Source organism: Theropithecus gelada, chromosome 4, assembly GCF_003255815.1.
Source record: "Theropithecus gelada isolate Dixy chromosome 4, Tgel_1.0, whole genome shotgun sequence".
NCBI classification, from domain to species: Eukaryota; Metazoa; Chordata; class Mammalia; order Primates; family Cercopithecidae; genus Theropithecus; species Theropithecus gelada.
Genome location: NC_037671.1, coordinates 111,269,159 through 111,285,300, shown reverse-complemented (window position 1 = coordinate 111,285,300; position 16,142 = coordinate 111,269,159). Strand labels below are relative to the sequence as shown.

The 16,142-nt window shown below is 37.3% G+C and overlaps 1 protein-coding gene and 1 non-coding gene across 2 annotated transcripts in view; one reads left to right on the top strand and one right to left on the bottom strand.

Annotated features, from left to right (window-relative positions):
• Window positions 1-16,142, top strand: part of TIAM2 (T cell lymphoma invasion and metastasis 2) — a 530,409-nt gene that overhangs the window by 76,285 nt on the left and 437,982 nt on the right. Inside the window, 6 exon segments of the mRNA XM_025381328.1 lie at window positions 481-674; window positions 6,200-6,300; window positions 8,979-9,092; window positions 10,720-10,876; window positions 12,790-12,923; window positions 14,789-14,933. Of these exon segments, the coding sequence (XP_025237113.1) occupies window positions 481-674; window positions 6,200-6,300; window positions 8,979-9,092; window positions 10,720-10,876; window positions 12,790-12,923; window positions 14,789-14,933 (845 nt within the window).
• LOC112623912 lies at window positions 15,725-15,828 on the bottom strand. Its single transcript, XR_003119265.1, has one exon. It is a non-coding gene; the product is annotated as a U6 spliceosomal RNA (small nuclear RNA).

The window sequence follows — 16,142 nt, the reverse complement described above, 5'->3', positions numbered from 1 at the left end:
GAGAGCTCAATGGCATGTGGTTGACAGGCAAAAAAGAAAGTGTTTCAGTGTCACCTTCTACAAGCACCATAAAATTTTACAGGTTGGAAACTACTAAGCAGAATTATGTAGTGGCCTAATGCTCTGTCACTTAAATGGTCTTTCAGTTTTCTTTGGTCTTTCATTCCTGTTCTGTTTGAAAAATTGAGTTGCAGTACACTAAGAGAAAGTAAGGCCCTTTCTAAAATCTTTTTTCTTCATTGTGAATAGTCACCCATAGTCAGAATCACTGCCAACTAATATGGATCTAAGCAGTACACGGATTTAAGTAAAATGCATTTTTGAGACTTGATTGTACTTCAGAATATTTTAAGATATTGTCACTAAATATAAGACAACTTTTTTGTTGTTGTTTGTTGGGTTTTTTTCCCTCACTTAGAAGTGAGAGATTTGATAGAAAGAAAACATTGTCATTAGAAGTAAAATAAAAATTTTTTGTAGATCACCAAGAAAACGAAGGTCTAGGTCACGGTCTGGCTCTAGAAAGCGTAAACACAGAAAGCGATCACGCTCCCGCTCAAGAGAAAGAAAGAGGAAATCATCACGGTCGTATTCAAGTGAAAGGAGAGCCAGAGAAAGGGAAAAAGAAAGGCAGAAAAAGGGATTACCTCCAATTAGATCTAAAACACTGAGTGGTAAGTAACATATGTCTACAACGCTTTGGTTTCAATTAATACTTTAAAAATAGTTATCTGCTACAAAGTCTCTCAGCCAAATTTTATTTTCAGATTAAGAAGTTTAAAAGTGGTTTGGTAAATGAGTAATTTTGTCTCTGGCTTTTGTAACATGGTAGAGAAGAGAAGAAAAAGGAAGAACAGATTGCATTCAAATACCAAGGTCATTGAGGGTTGATTGTTTTTCAAATGCAAGTTAGAAAATACATAACTAATGATACAAAAAAGCAGACTAGGCTGGTATCTGTAGCATGGACACAGTGGCTTCTGTCTATAGTATTCTAACCAATTATGGCCACCAGGTCTGTAGGAGTAATTATTAAAGGAAGCATATATTTAGCTATATCTAATTTTTAAAGTAATTATAACATTATAGGTTAGCAGTACAGGATAATTCCTACTGTACAAACTTGGCACAGTTACGTGTTAGTCATTTACGTATGGTTAGAACAGATTTGGTAGTGGTGGGGTTTGGTTTTGGATTAGGCGTGGGGAGGTTTCACTTGGTAGGAATGTTAAGCACAGCAAAATAAGTTTTAATTAGTGCCAAATTCTGCCTAGGGTGTTCTTGGTGGGTTATGACTTTTAAGATGAACTAAGAGTTTACATACAGGCAAAGAAGTACACAAAATCAAGCAAATTGTCATTCTTTCCGAAGAGCTAAACATTGTTTGTGTTATCTAATTTCTGAAGACTTCCATGTAAATTCCCTCTGATAGGGAGTTAGAAAAATAATTGGTATAATTTATGCTACTAGAGCATCTTGGAAACCCAGACCTGTAATAAAAGGCAATAGCCATCTTCTTACTAAGTTTTGGCAGTTTTATAGGCCTTGGCTATCTTGCCTGAATTTTATCTGGTTGTGAGAGCTAGTGTCAACCTGATAATGATTATTCTTGCTCTAGAAGTTTGTTTATCCCTTAGGGTGAGGGTATATATCCAAACATTTTAGTGCTGGCTGATAAAAGAAATAATATCAAAGGTCTGACCATAAAAATCTCTACTGTGCTTTCTCGTATGATTACCATTAAGATGTTCAGAATCATCTATTTATTTGCCAATATTAGCGTAAGGATTTTATGTGGAGTCTCTCTCATTTAGTTTCTCACTTAATTTGTCATGTTCTTGATGTCACTGTTGACGTAGTTTTGGTTTTTTTTTTTAAACCATTTATTTAACTTTCTATTTTATTTTCCTTTAAGTTCTGGGATACATGTGCTGAACGTGCAGGTTTGTTACATAGGTACACAGGTGCCATGGTGGTTTGCTGCACCCATCAACCCGTCATCTAAGTTTTTTCTTTTTTTGTAAATTATACTTTAAGTTCTAGGGTACTTGTGTACAACATGCAGGTTTGTTACATAGGTATACATGTACGATGTTGGTTTGCTGCACCCATCAACCTGTCATCTACATTAGGTATTTCTCCTAATGCTATCCCTCCCCTAGCCCCCCACCCCCCAACAGACCCCAGTGTGTGATGTTCCCCACCCTGTGTCCAAGTGTTCTCATTGTTCAGTTCCCACCTATGAGTGAGAACATGCAGTGTTTGGTTTTCTGTCCTTTTGATAGTTTGCTGAGAATGATGGTTTCCAGCTTCATCCATGTCGCTGCAAAGGACATGAACTCATCCTTTTTTATGGCTGCGTAGTATTCCATAGTGTATATGTGCCACATTTTCTTAATCCAGTCTATCATTGGTGGACATTTGGGTTAGTTCAAGTCTTTGCTGTTGTGAATAGTGCTTCAATAAACATACGTATGCTGTTTACATAGTTTTTAACTGTGGAATTTATTCTTTATTTCTGCTTTATTTTCATGGGTACAACAAACAGCAAGAAAGAAAATAAAAAGCACATGAATAAAAAGCGCATAACCAAATTCAGGCATGCCTCGTGTTATTGCAGTTCACTCCATTGTGCTTCGAAGAGACTGCTTTTTTTTTTTTTTTTTTTTTTTTTAAATAGATTGAAGGGTTGTGACCACCCTGTGTTGAGTACATCTACTGGCACTATTTTTCCAATAGCAGATGCCCACTTTGTCTCTATGTCAGCATTAGTTTTTTTTGTTTGTTTGTTTTAAGTGATAAAGTATTTTAAAATTAGGGTATATACATTGTTTTTTTAAGATATAATGCTGTTGAACACTTAATAGGTTATAGTGTAGTATAAACATAACTTTTATATGTACTGGGAAGAACAATTTATGTGACTCACCTTATTGCGGTATCTGCTTTTATTGTGGTGGTCCAGAACCAAAGTTGCAGTAGCTCCAAGGTATGCCTGAACAGTGAAAAATAATCTGATTGTTTAACTCATAACTCTCCTTATTCAAAAGCAGTATCAATTTGCTGTGGTTTGTATTCTTTCTTAACACATTTTAAAGATATGGTAGTGTTTCATACTATTTATTGATCCTTAGCATGGATTTTAGAATGCATGGTTTTTTTTCTTGAATAGTCTAGGGGATATAAAGCACCAATGAATAATAACATTCCAGGAATCAAGTGTCCCTTCTGCATGGGATAGCAAGAATCATTAGTGCTTTCTGGGGAAAAATATGGAGTTCCCTATGGGAAAAATGTGTAGAGAGATAATATTGAAAGAGATAGGAAATATGGAACAGAGTTCAGGGAGATTAAGGCAGCTGGAATATGCAGAAACAGTAATAAAGAGAAAAAAGGGAATGCCAGGTGCAGCAGCTCACACCTATAATCCAAGCTACTTTGGGAGGCACAGGCCAGCAGATTGCTTGAGGCCAGGAGATTAAGACCAGCCTGAGCAACAAAGTGAGATCCCATCTCTACCCCCCCAAAAAAAAAAAAAATTAGTTGGGCAAGGTGGTTCACACCTGTAGTCCCAGCTACTCAAGCAAGAGGTGGGAGGATCACTTGTGCCTAGGAGGTCGAGAAGCTACAGTGGGATATGATTGTGTCACTGCACTCCAGCCTGAGGAACAGAGCAAGACCCTGTCTCAAAACAAAACAAAACAAACAAACAAAAAAGCTGAAAGAATCCTTAAGGCTGAGTACAGTGGCTCAAACCTACAATCACAGCACTTTCGAAGGCCAAGGCAGGAGGATTGCTTGAGGCCAGGAATTTGAGACCAGCCTGGGAAATAGCAAGACCATGTCTGTACTAAAAATAAAAACTTAGCCAAGCATGGTGATGTGTGCCTATAGTTTCAGCTTCTGTGGAGGCTGAGTCAGGGAGGATGCCGTAAAGCCAGGAGTTGGAGGCTGCAGTGAGCTATAATTGGGACATTGCACTCCAACCTCAGCCTGGGTGACAGAGCAAGACCTTGTCTCCAAAAATAAAGGGGCAGGGGAATTTATTCCATGATAGAGCTCCAGACTTCTGTAAGGGTTTGTGGTAGATTGAATAATGGCCCCCTAAAAGGTATCTACATGTAACATTGGGACTTTTAAATATGTTGCATTGTATGGTAAAAGGGACTTTTCAGACCCTTTTAAATTAGGTATCATGAGGTGGGGAGATGAACCTGGATTATCCAGAAGAGCCAGTTTAATTACACAGGTACATAAGGGGGAAGCCAAATACGCTGAAGAGAAAAGGTGATGTGATAATGAAAGGAGAGAGAATTTGGGAAATGTTGTGGAGGTGGTTTTGAAGACAGAGGATGGGACCATGAGCCAAGGAAGGCAGGCAACTTGTAGAACCTAGCAAAGGTAAGGAAACAGATTCTCCCCTAGAGCCCTGCAGAGGGAATGCAGCCCATTGTAGATATTCAGAACTATAAGATAATATATTTGTTTTATTCTAAGTTCATGTTATTTTGTTATAGCAGCAATAAAAAACTGTTACAAAGCTAGACATGGTGGCTTGCCTCTAATTCCAGCACTTTGAAATCACTTGAGACCAAGAGTTTGAGACCAGCCTGGTCAACCATGGTGAAATTGTATCTCTGCTAAAGATACAACAAAAATTAGCTGAGTGTGATGACGCATACCGGTAGTCCGAGTTACTGGGGAGGCTGAGGATGGAGGATCACTTGAGCCCGGGAGGTGGAGGTTGCAGAGAGCCGAGATCACATCACTGCACTCCAGTCTGGGCAACAGAGTGAGACCCTGTCTCAGGAAAAAAAAAAAACAAACTAAAAACTTGATGCAGAGCTCCTTGAGACTTTAGTGGAAGATTAAATTGAATATACATAGGATAAGACTTACAGGAGATAAACAGCTTGCAGGGAAAGAACAATGACCAGGGACCCTGTGTTCACTAAGTGATTCCTAAAGCTTACAGAGGTCTAGAAGATGTTAGAGTTCTGACTAGCCACAGTGGAGAGACCTGGTTGAAAAGTGTAGGGCACTGAGTAGTGATCTTGCCAAGGGACTAAATTAGCCATAGAGTGAAACCTGCCTTAAACCTGTCTTATTATAGATAAAAGGTAGCCAGAAATGTGGACATTGACAGAAATCCAAATACAATGTATGAAAATTCTGCAAAGGTATCAGCTGTAAATATTTTTTAAATAAATGTCTTCTGTAAAAGGAGGCGTTCATGGAGGCATGAACAGTACAGCTGAAAGTAGGCAAGATGTCTCATGTTTAATATTTGTTAAGGGGATGTGGCTTTCAACAGTTAAGTATCTCTTAAGTCTTTCAAGGGGTTAAGGGATGGTTCTGATTTGGCCATTTTTCCTTTGTATCTTTACACAAAGGATTGTTTCCTTAAGGATAAGATGCTGTTTTCAGATTTATCTCTTGATAAGAGAGACACATTCACTTAGTCCTTCCAGCACAGAAAGACACTTAAAAGGTTCACAGGTGGGCGCAGTGGCTCACGCCTGTAATCCCAGCACTTTGGGAGGCCAAGGCCGGCGGATCATGAGGTCAGGAGATCGAGACCATCCTGGCTAACATGGTGAAACCCTGTCTCTATTAAAAATACAAAAAATCAGCCGGGCGTGGTGGCGGGCGCCTATAGTCCCAGCTACTCGGGAGGCCAAGGCAGGAGAATAGTGTGAACATGGGAGCCAGAGCTGGCAGTGAGCCAAGATCGAACCACTGCACTCCAGCCTGGGTGACAGAGTGAGACTCTGAGACTCCATCTCAAAAAAAGAAAAGGAAAGGTTCACAAATGGGATTACGGTGAGAAGTAGTTTTGAAACTTTGTTACACATTAGAATCACCTAGGGAATTTTACAACTCTCACTTCCCCGTCTTTGATACTGCATGCCATTCATCCTTTTAGAGTGGGACCCTGGCATCCACAGATGATTCAAGTGTGCAGGCAAGCTTGAAAACAGGTGACATGCAAGTGGTTGAGTTGGCAGAGATGTGAATTAATACTTGTGATTTTAGTTGATTTTAAACATAACAGATGCAAGTGTTCATTGACAATTATTTAAAAATATATTCTCTTAAATTTAATTATTATGTTTATTACTGCTTTTTCCTCAGCTACTTTTGAAAGAAGTAACTGTGTCTATATGATTTAGGTCATTTGTCTCTTATGTCTTGACAGTATGTAGTACTACTCTCTGGGTTGGGCAAGTGGACAAGAAGGCAACACAGCAAGACTTAACCAACCTGTTTGAAGAGTTTGGACAAATTGAATCCATTAATGCAAGTATTAGTTCTTAATAATTTAAGGTTTAAAAAAAGGAGGTTTTTATTAATACAAAGAGTCGCTTCTGTTCCTAATTAGCCCAGTAATGTCTACCTTAAATAATACACATCTTTAAAAGGATTGCTTTACTTTGATAATGTCTGTGTTTATTTTGGTGCGGTTTCTCTCCTTAATTATTTTTATTTTTTAGTGGAATTCTAACAAAATATTCTTGAGTTTTATAACAGTGTAGCATGCTTGGTTCCTAACATCATCAAATGTTTGAGTTAGCAGGAACCCTATGTGTGGTCTAGTTTAATTCCTTTTTTAAAAAAATGCGTCTAAGGAAATGGAGAGTTCCACAGAATTGTTGTCACTTGCACATGATCACATAAGCAGTCGTGGAGACACAGCTGGGCTTGGGATCCCAGTTTCTTTTGCGTTTTTCTTCTGCGTTTTTCTTCTCACTGTCTTGTGCTCTTTTACTCTCTTTTTTATCAAACAGAGCAAATGTCAGGTAAGAAAATTAGTATGGCCAGCGAATTGCTAGTAAGTTGAGCATAACTCTTTCACTCTGGATTCTTGCACTAGTTTTGCACCACTCAGTCTCCTCCTTTGAGTCTGTTTTATTCTTCATGAGGCCTGATGCTTTTCCCTGAAGGTTAGACATCTTGGTTTGCTATTTTAATTGTTCTTTTATTTAAAAATTATGTGCTCTCTGTCTTCCTTCCTCCTGCTGTGTGATGAAATGTTTTGTAGTCATTTGTTTGGGGAGACATTTATCCATCCATTCATCCATCCATACTGGTAAGCAGGAAGTATGAGGAGACCGAATTCATCAGGCTTCTGATTTCATTCCCTGTGGTTACAGTTTTATGTCTGTGGGATCTTTTTATCATTATTTATTAGAAAATTGCCCAGTTTTCCTTTCTAGTCTTATTTCCCAGTCTTCCTTAAATGGCCAAACTTGACTTTTCTGTAATAGTAACAGAATTCTTTGTTTGAGTTGAGTTGAACCATTTTGCATCTTACTTTTGACTGTGTATGATCTCTTTGGAGCCTCGTTAAGAAGCTGGTTAAGTAATTCAAATATGATTATTTTCTAATGGAGAAACTACGTGATTTGCTTAAGTTACACAGGTGATAAAAAGGTGATTGGTTAAGGATTTCAACTTGGGTACTTCAGATTTCTGTCTGTATACCACAAGAGTGCTGTCGACTTCTCTTATTCTTTTGTCTTTTTAGATTTTACCTGTTAAAACATCACTATCTTTCAGAGTCTGTAATCATAGACTTTCTCTGAAGTTTCTTTCTGGTTTACCCCTACCCTTAAACTACTGATTCTCAGTTCTAGCTGCATATCAGTAATATGTCTTGACATTTGAAAAATTAGGGATGCCGATGCTCAGTGTCTTCAAATTTTTAGCAAAGTGCACAGCTGCATACATAGGTGATTCTGACACACAGCAGGAATCATTGCTCTGAACACACCTTGTGTCCAAGTAACATTTTGTATTTTCCTGTTTGTTGATCATGTTTGTAGTCTTTATTGTATCGTGGTCGCTTGAGCATCTGTTTGCCTTATCCCTCTCCTCTATTGTATTACTTTTTGAGAGCATAGTACTTATAAATAATAAGCACTAAGTTATTTTGTGAAATGAAGATTCATAATCCACTCATTTAATTTTGGGGACGTCAAAGACAAAAAAGTCCATTCAGTTTGGCATTTAGTAGGTCACTGGTGAGCTTGAAGAGAGTGGAGTATTTTCCAGTGGGTTGGTGAGGAATTAGAGTTAGATTGCAATAGATAAAGAAGAATGTCAAGGTTTAGATAGACTTCTCTTTTAAGAAGTTTGATATTAATATTAAAGAGACAGTAGCTTGAAGTGTTAGCAAGGCCAAGGAAAAGGTTTCTGTGTAAGCTTTAATAACAGATAGGGCTTATTTTAGGTATTGAGTGAAAATAAAATGATAGAATGCCTTTTGAGTTTCTCAGAAAGAAATGCTGTGCATAGTTTTCTGAGTTAATATATTAAGGATAATTTTATGGTCTGGTAGTTGTAGAATAGTTAAATGCTTTATAAGTCAGTCTCAAATCTTAACACTGAGGCTATTTTCTTCTTGTTAAAACCTTTGCCAGAAGCACTTGAACAAAATAAAGTTTTATAAGACTGAAAATTTTTATCAATTCTTTCAGATTATGGATTTTATATTAAGGATAAGATAATTCCCCAAAAGAAAAATCCTCTTTGCATTACTCAGTATAACATTTGGAAAAATTGAGGTAATATTGGGAATAAATTGTTGCCTTCAAATATTTTGACCATATACTACTACTTTCCTTTTATCTGGTGGCATTATATATATGAAGTTATACATTTTGTTTTGTTTTGTTTTTAATAGTTCTTTTTCTGTATTCAAAAAATATTGCCATATGATATTTAAGATTTCATGTATCATGGCTTATGATACCTAATTGAGTTTTGAATTTTGGGATTTTAAAAGTTGAGTTATTAATTGTACATGAATTGTACCTACTAATAAACAGCTGGAGGAAGAAAGGGGAAAATAAGTCAGTAATCTATCAAAATTGAAGTATTAGTAAGTAGTCAATGTTTTGTGTCATTTAAACCATAAAATACTGGAATGAATTTGTCTTCTTATACCATTTCTTAAAAAATTTTTTTTTTATTAGATGATTCCTCCCAGGGGCTGTGCTTATGTCTGCATGGTTCATCGACAAGATGCATTTCGAGCTCTTCAGAAACTCAGTTCTGGATCGTATAAAATTGGGTCCAAGGTCATTAAGGTGAGATTTGGTGGAGTGGAACTTGGGGTTGGGGGGGCAGTATTTTTAATGTCTGTTATGTTAAAGTCTGAGTTTTTCACAAAAGGGTCACAAGCTCTTTTATTGGATTATTAGAATGTCTCTGTATTAAATTCTTTTTAAATGTTATGGACAAACCTCATCAGAAACTTATTGTTTCAGTTCATTGAGTTACAGAATTAGATGTAGGTAAGAATAAGTCCAATAATGAGAACTTCAATTACTTCCTTGAAATTACACTTGCACAGCTTTCTGAGTCAACTGGGGCACCATTCTATGAGCCGAACGTGTTCATTTTATAGTATTGTCTTTCATTCACTTTTCCTCCCAATATTCCTTAACTATACATTCTAATTATATTATTGATTTCTTTTTTTTGACATGTTTTTGAAAATATAAACCAGGCCCTTCTGAAGAGATTATCAGAATATTTTTATTTTCTTCTTAGTCTTTATACTGAGAATGTTTTGAGTATCTTTCCATTACTTTCTATGATTAACTCACAATTTGCTTTCTGTTATTTGAAGTTTATCTCATCAGTTTCTGCACCTGAATTAAAAACTTTAGAATAACTACTTTCATTAAAGTCAATATATGCTCATCTGTTTTCATTCATGGCTAAGTTTCTTGTGTAAACTAAAGTGTCCCTAGTCTCCTCTGGAATAAAAGATTTTTTCTAAAATAACGGGCCAGGTGTGGCAGCTCACACCTGCAGTCCCAGCACTTTGGGAGGCTGAGGTGGGAGGATCACTTGAGCCCAGGAGTCTAAGAACAGCCTGGGCAACATGAGACCTCATCTCTACAAAACAACGTAAAAATTAGCTGAGTGTGATGGTATGCATCTATGGTCCCAGCTGCTTGGGAGGCTGAGGTGGGAGGATCTTTTGAGCCCAGGAAGTTAAGGCTGTAGTGAGCCATGGTCATGCCACTACACTCCAGCCTGGGTGACAGAATGAGACCCTGTCTCAAAAAGTGAAGAAAAATGCTGTTCTAATCACCCCTGATGTAGTTTGACATTTTTATGGTGAAAAGTGGATTTGGATTTTCTTTGGAAGTGCATTGCACTATTAGAGTTACAATAAGAAGTAGGAATCCTTTATTGTAAATACTATGTCTAATGTAAGTTTCATTTTAAAAAACAAAACTGGTGAGGCGCAGTGGCTCACACCTGCCCAGCACTTTTGGAGGCCGAGGTGGGCGGGTCACTTGAACTCAGGAGTTTTTGACAGCCTAAGCAACATGATGAAACCCCTAACTCTACTAAAAAATAAAAAAATTAGTTGGGCATGGTGTTGCCTGCCTACAGTCCCAGCTACTGCAGGGCTAAGGCAGGAATATCGCTTGAGCCCTCAAGGTCGAAGCAGTGAACCATGATTGTGCTACTGCACTCCAGCCTGGGCGACTGAGTGAGACCCTGTCTCAGACAAAGAAAAACAACTGGAAAAAAATTTTTTTGGCTACAATTAGTTTTCCAGCTCTGCTTTTCCAACTATTTTCTAAAACCAATTTTATTGTGTTTACATTGTTTAAATAAAATTTCGAACTTTTTACCTTGTTTTTATAGTATGTGTATATAAGCTTTCTTTTTTCCTCTTCCCATTTACAATAGATCGCTTGGGCTTTAAACAAAGGTGTAAAAACAGAATACAAACAATTCTGGGATGTGGATCTTGGAGTTACATATATACCATGGGAAAAAGTTAAAGTGGATGACTTGGAAGGTTTTGCAGAAGGAGGCATGATTGATCAGGAGACTGTAAATACTGGTAAGAATTTTAAGGTCTTTTTATTGTTAAAAAAAGTATGGTTAGAAGGTTGTAGCTGAAATGAATTTGGGGTGATAGCATTAACTGTGTATCCTGGATTCATCTCCCCAAAAAGACAAAAGATACATTCCTGTGCCCTAGTGTACATGCTTAATGGGACCTATTTCATAGATGTCAAAGTATAGATTAGAAAGTATGGAAGTCTATATAAATGTAGCATTTTTAAATGTATGAGTTTTTTTTTTTTCGTTTTCATACTTGAGAGTTATGTGTAGGAGGGATTTTTAAAACTAAATATTTGTGATTGCTTCAGTTTAAGTGGGAACTTGGGAAGTTTCTTTGAAACACTTTGCAGATTATTTTGAGTAGTATCCATGTTGAAAATAGCAGGAATAGAATCTTAGTTTAGGGAAGTTCAGATTCATACAATGTTAAATACTTTCTGGGATGCCTTTTACAATACCAAATGATCATCTAGCCTGCTTCCCCCCCCCGCCCCAAAAATTGTCTTTTTATTTTAAAAGATTTCAGTTAAAAATTGACAAAATGATTTGCAGTTATAACCAATAGGAAATCTAAACATTTGAAAAAGAACGGGAATGTATATACACACCTTTTTTCTTCACACCTTAGCTCGTTTATGAGAATTAGCTAATTTTCCGAATATTTGTTTCTCAGACCAATGCAAAATTTTGAACCATTTTTGTTTCTATTAAACTCTTCCTGTCAGGCCTACTCTTCACCCCACCCGCGCCAATGGCTGCTTATTCCAGTATCTTCACTTAGTAAATATTTTACTTTGTACTGTGTATCAGGCCTAATTTTAGGAACTGGAATTATAGCAGTGAGATAAATAGACAAAAATTCTTCCTCTTGTAGAGTGTAGCGCAGAGGTCAGCAACCTACTATCCATGGTCCAAATCCTGTTGGTAGCCTGTTCTGTAAAGTTTTATTGAAACACAGCCATGCCACTTGTTTACCTATTTTATATTACTTTTTTTTTTTTGCAATAACAGTTCAACACTTGCAGCAGAGAACACATGGCCCATAAAGCCTCAAATGCTATAAAGTTTACTAGTGCATGTTTCACACATTATCTGTGAAGAAAACAGATAAAATAGATAAATAATATAGTACTTTAGTGTCAGTAAGTTCAAAGAAAAAAAATCAGGGAAGGGAGATGGGCAATGTGGGCGTGGAGGTGTTGCAGTTTTTATGTGCTTGTAGAAGATCTAATGGAGAATGAGATATTTGAAAGTGTAAGGCATGCAGCCATCTGGGGAAAGAGCATTCTATACGGAGGGAACAGCAAGTGCCATGTTTGTATTCAAAAATAAGGAGACCAGTATAGCTTGTGCAGAGTGAGTGAGGAAGGAGTAGTAGGAGATCAAGGCAGATAGGTACAGAGGGGCAAAGTCATATAAATCTTACTTACCTTACTTGATCTTTACTTTGAATGAGATGGAGAAGCATGAGAGAGGAACCATTAGAGCTTCTTTGTTCTCTTTTTGCATAGCTGTGTTTTCAGAAGGATTTTATTGTATTGGATTAATACTCTTCTAGTTGGTCTTCCTTTGTTGTATTTTGTGATTAAAAAATTGAGTATGGTTAGTTCCTCATATCAGCCAGCCATTGAGATATACGTGTCTATTATATCCCTTCTAAGTGTTTTCTTTAGATGAAATATTTTAGTGTCTTTCCTTTGTGTCTCATGTGTCATGGTTTTTTGAACTCCATAGTATCCTAATCAGATTATTCTGGGCAGAAGTCTAGAGTGGCACCTACAGTTTTGGATATATCTTAAAGATGTGCCAAGGTAGATGAAGAATTTAGATGTGAAATAAATGAATACAAAGAAGAAAATGAAAAGTTGCACCTATCCAAAGGAAATCAATTTCAAATATTTTGTTTAGAGTGGGAAACTGTGAAAAGCTCAGAACCTGTTAAAGAGACGGTCCAGACAACTCAGAGCCCAACTCCAGTTGAAAAGGAGACAGTGGTCACAACCCAGGCAGAGGTTTTCCCTCCTCCTGTTGCTATGTTGCAGGTTAGTGTTGAAGTGGGTCTGTTTTTTTTTTTTTTCCTTAATGTGTTCTTTTACATTTCTGTTTTTAATCATGTATTTACTTTATCAAACCGGAATGAAAATCTCCATATCAGAATAAATGGTTGTCAGTAGTTTTAGGGAAAAGAATATTTCTTTTAAATCTCTTGAAAAAAAAAAAAAAAAAAAAAGTCTGCTAATGCTGTGGTATCATTGTGCTAAACACATTAAAATAAAGATAAATATGGAAATATTATTTCTGAGAACTCACAGGATTTTTTTAGATTCATGTTTTTCTGAGGAGTCAAATTGATAGAACAGTAAGTTATTTTAATGAGTTTAATCAAATACTTTTTGAAAAATTATTTTTAGAAATGATGTCATTCGTATTTAAATATGTTTATTGAACAAATATTTACTGAGTACTGGCTCTGTGACACTCACTTTTCTAGGTATCAGTGAAAAACCCCCACAAATCTCTGCCCTTTTGGAGCTTTTATTCTCAATAGTGGTGACAGAAAATGTAAAATAAATATGATTATGAGATCATATGGAAGGAAAAAGGTAGCATAAGGCTGATCTATTTTAAATAGAATGGTGAGGATAGACCTAATTGAGAATGAGAAATTTGCGCAATGACTTAAAAGCACTAAGGGAATTAACCATGTGGATATCTGATGAAGAACATTCTGTTCAGAGGCAACAACCAGTGCAAAGGTCCCACACCAGGAATATGTTGGTGTGGTCCAGGAGTGTTAAGTGGGCTAGAATAAAGCCAGTGAAAGGCAAGTTAGTTGAAGATAAATCTTTCTAAGGACTTTGGCTTTCACTTGGAATGAGATGAGGATGGTGGGTCTTTACATGTGACAAAAAGAGAGAGAGATGAGGAGCCATTGGAGGATTCTGAGCAGAGGAGTGACTTGATCTGGCTTACAGTTTTAAAGAATTGCACCGGTTACTACTTTGAGACTAGGCGGTAGTGAGCTTTGAGTAGGGAGACCAGTTAAAAGACAGTTGTAGCAATCCAGATGAGAGCTGGTGATGGCTCAGAATAGACTTCTGGAGTGTCTGTTGCACTGGAGGTAATGAGAAAATAGTGGAGGTAATGAGAAATGGTCAGATACTAGGTGTATTTTGAAGGTGTTGTAACTAACAGGACTTTTCCTAGTGTGATTGGATTTGGGATTATTATGAGCAAAGGCAGAGGCAAGGTTTTTAGTCCAAGAAATTGGAAAGATAGAGTTACCATTAACTGAGACTGGGAAAGACTGTGAGAAGAGTTCTTTTGGGAAGGATGACTGGAAAATCAGTTGTTTCATACGTGTTAGGTAGAAGTATCTTTTTGTCAGCACACTTGGGATGTTGAACAGACACTTGATGTAACGTGAAATTTAGAAGAGAGCTAAAGCTGTGGTGCAGATGAATACTTGCGACTTGTACCTAGAGTGAGTAAAAGGTACTTATGCTAGGATTAGAAAATAAATTTATGAGAAATTTAAGCCATTCTAAAGCTGTTATTGACATGCTTCCTAATGGTGGTTAGGTTGCATAGCATAGGTGTTACTGAGTGGGAGATGGCAATTTAAAATGGAGCATAATACTCAGTTTCGAACTAGGTGACCATTAGTTTACATCACTTGAATGTAAGATCAAATTCATAATCTCCAAGTAAAAACTATCTGTTGAATAACATGGCCTTGTTTTTACCCTAAGTCGGTTCACTTGCAAGTATACAAAAAGGGGGCATAAAACCCTTTTTAATAGTATTTGTTACCATCCTGAAAGAGAAATAGAATAATTTGCCTTTAGTTGTTCCAAGATGCAGGTGAATAAACTGATGACTGAACTTTTTTGTCTGTCCACAAAAGATTCCAGTGGCGCCAGCCGTGCCTACAGTTAGTTTAGTCCCACCAGCATTTCCTGTGTCGATGCCGGTTCCTCCTCCTGGATTTAGTCCGATTCCTCCACCTCCTTTTTTACGAGCAAGTTTTAACCCTTCACAACCACCACCTGGTAAGGAATTTTTGTTTTAATATTTGAACTCTATTTAGATTATCCTTTTAAGTTGTTGTTCTTTCAGATTTAAATACCATAGAGCAGTGGTTCTGAGACCTTAGCATGCATAGGCTTGTTACAGCACAGATTGCTGGACCCAGCCTCCACTGTTTTTGCTTTACTCGGTTTGTGGTAGAGGCCAGAGAGTTTTCTTTTCTAACTTGTTCTCAGAATGCAGATTGGTGGGAGAAGAAGCACTGGCACAGAAAAATAGAATTTCTTTAGAATAATTGAAAACCACGGCCAGGCATGGTGGCTCACATCTGTAATCCCAGCACTTAGGGAGGCCAAAGTGGGCAGATCACTTGAGGTCAGGAGTTTGAGACCAGCCTCACCAACATGGTGAAATCCCATCTGTACTAAAAATACAAAAATTAGCCAGGCGTGGTGGCTCAGGTCTGTAATTTCAGCTACTCGGGAGTCTGAGGCAGGAGAATGGTTTGAACCTGGTAGGCAGAGGTTGCAGTGAGCCAAGATCACACCACTGCGCTCCAGCCTGGGTAACAGAGCAATACTTTGTCTCAAAAAGAAAAAAAGGCAAAAAAAAAAAAAAAAAAGAATTACTACTCTTAATGTAAAATTTCTGTTGCAGTTTTTATATGAAGTTCTCTAATAATTATCAGCATTTCATCAGAAAATTTGCGTTGTCCCTCCTAAGAATCAGTAGGCTCCATTTAGACATTAGAAATTATATTTAAAAGGCTAATTGAATTTGTAATACTTCATTTTGACCTAATTATTTTTATTCTTTAAATATGGAAGACTTCACAAATTTGTGTGTTATCCTTGCACAAGAGCCATGCTAATCTCTGTATCATCCCAATTTTAGGGTATGTGCTGCCAAAGCAAGTACTGACCTAATAAATTACTGATAAACCAAAAAAAAGTTTCTTGAATTAGATTTTCCAGGTATAGATTACTTAAACACAACTAAATATGTAGTTTAAGATAGAGGTTTTAGGCTGGGCGTGGTAGCTCACACCTGTAATCCCAGCACCATGGGAGGTTGAGGTGAGAGGATTGCTTGGGTGCAGGAGTGCAAGACCAGCCCAGGCAAAGTGACACCCTGTCTGTACAAAAAATAAGAAAGTAGCCAGGCGAGGTGGTACACACCTATAGTCCCAGTTACTCAGGAGGCTTGAGCCCAGGAGGTGGAGGCCACAATGA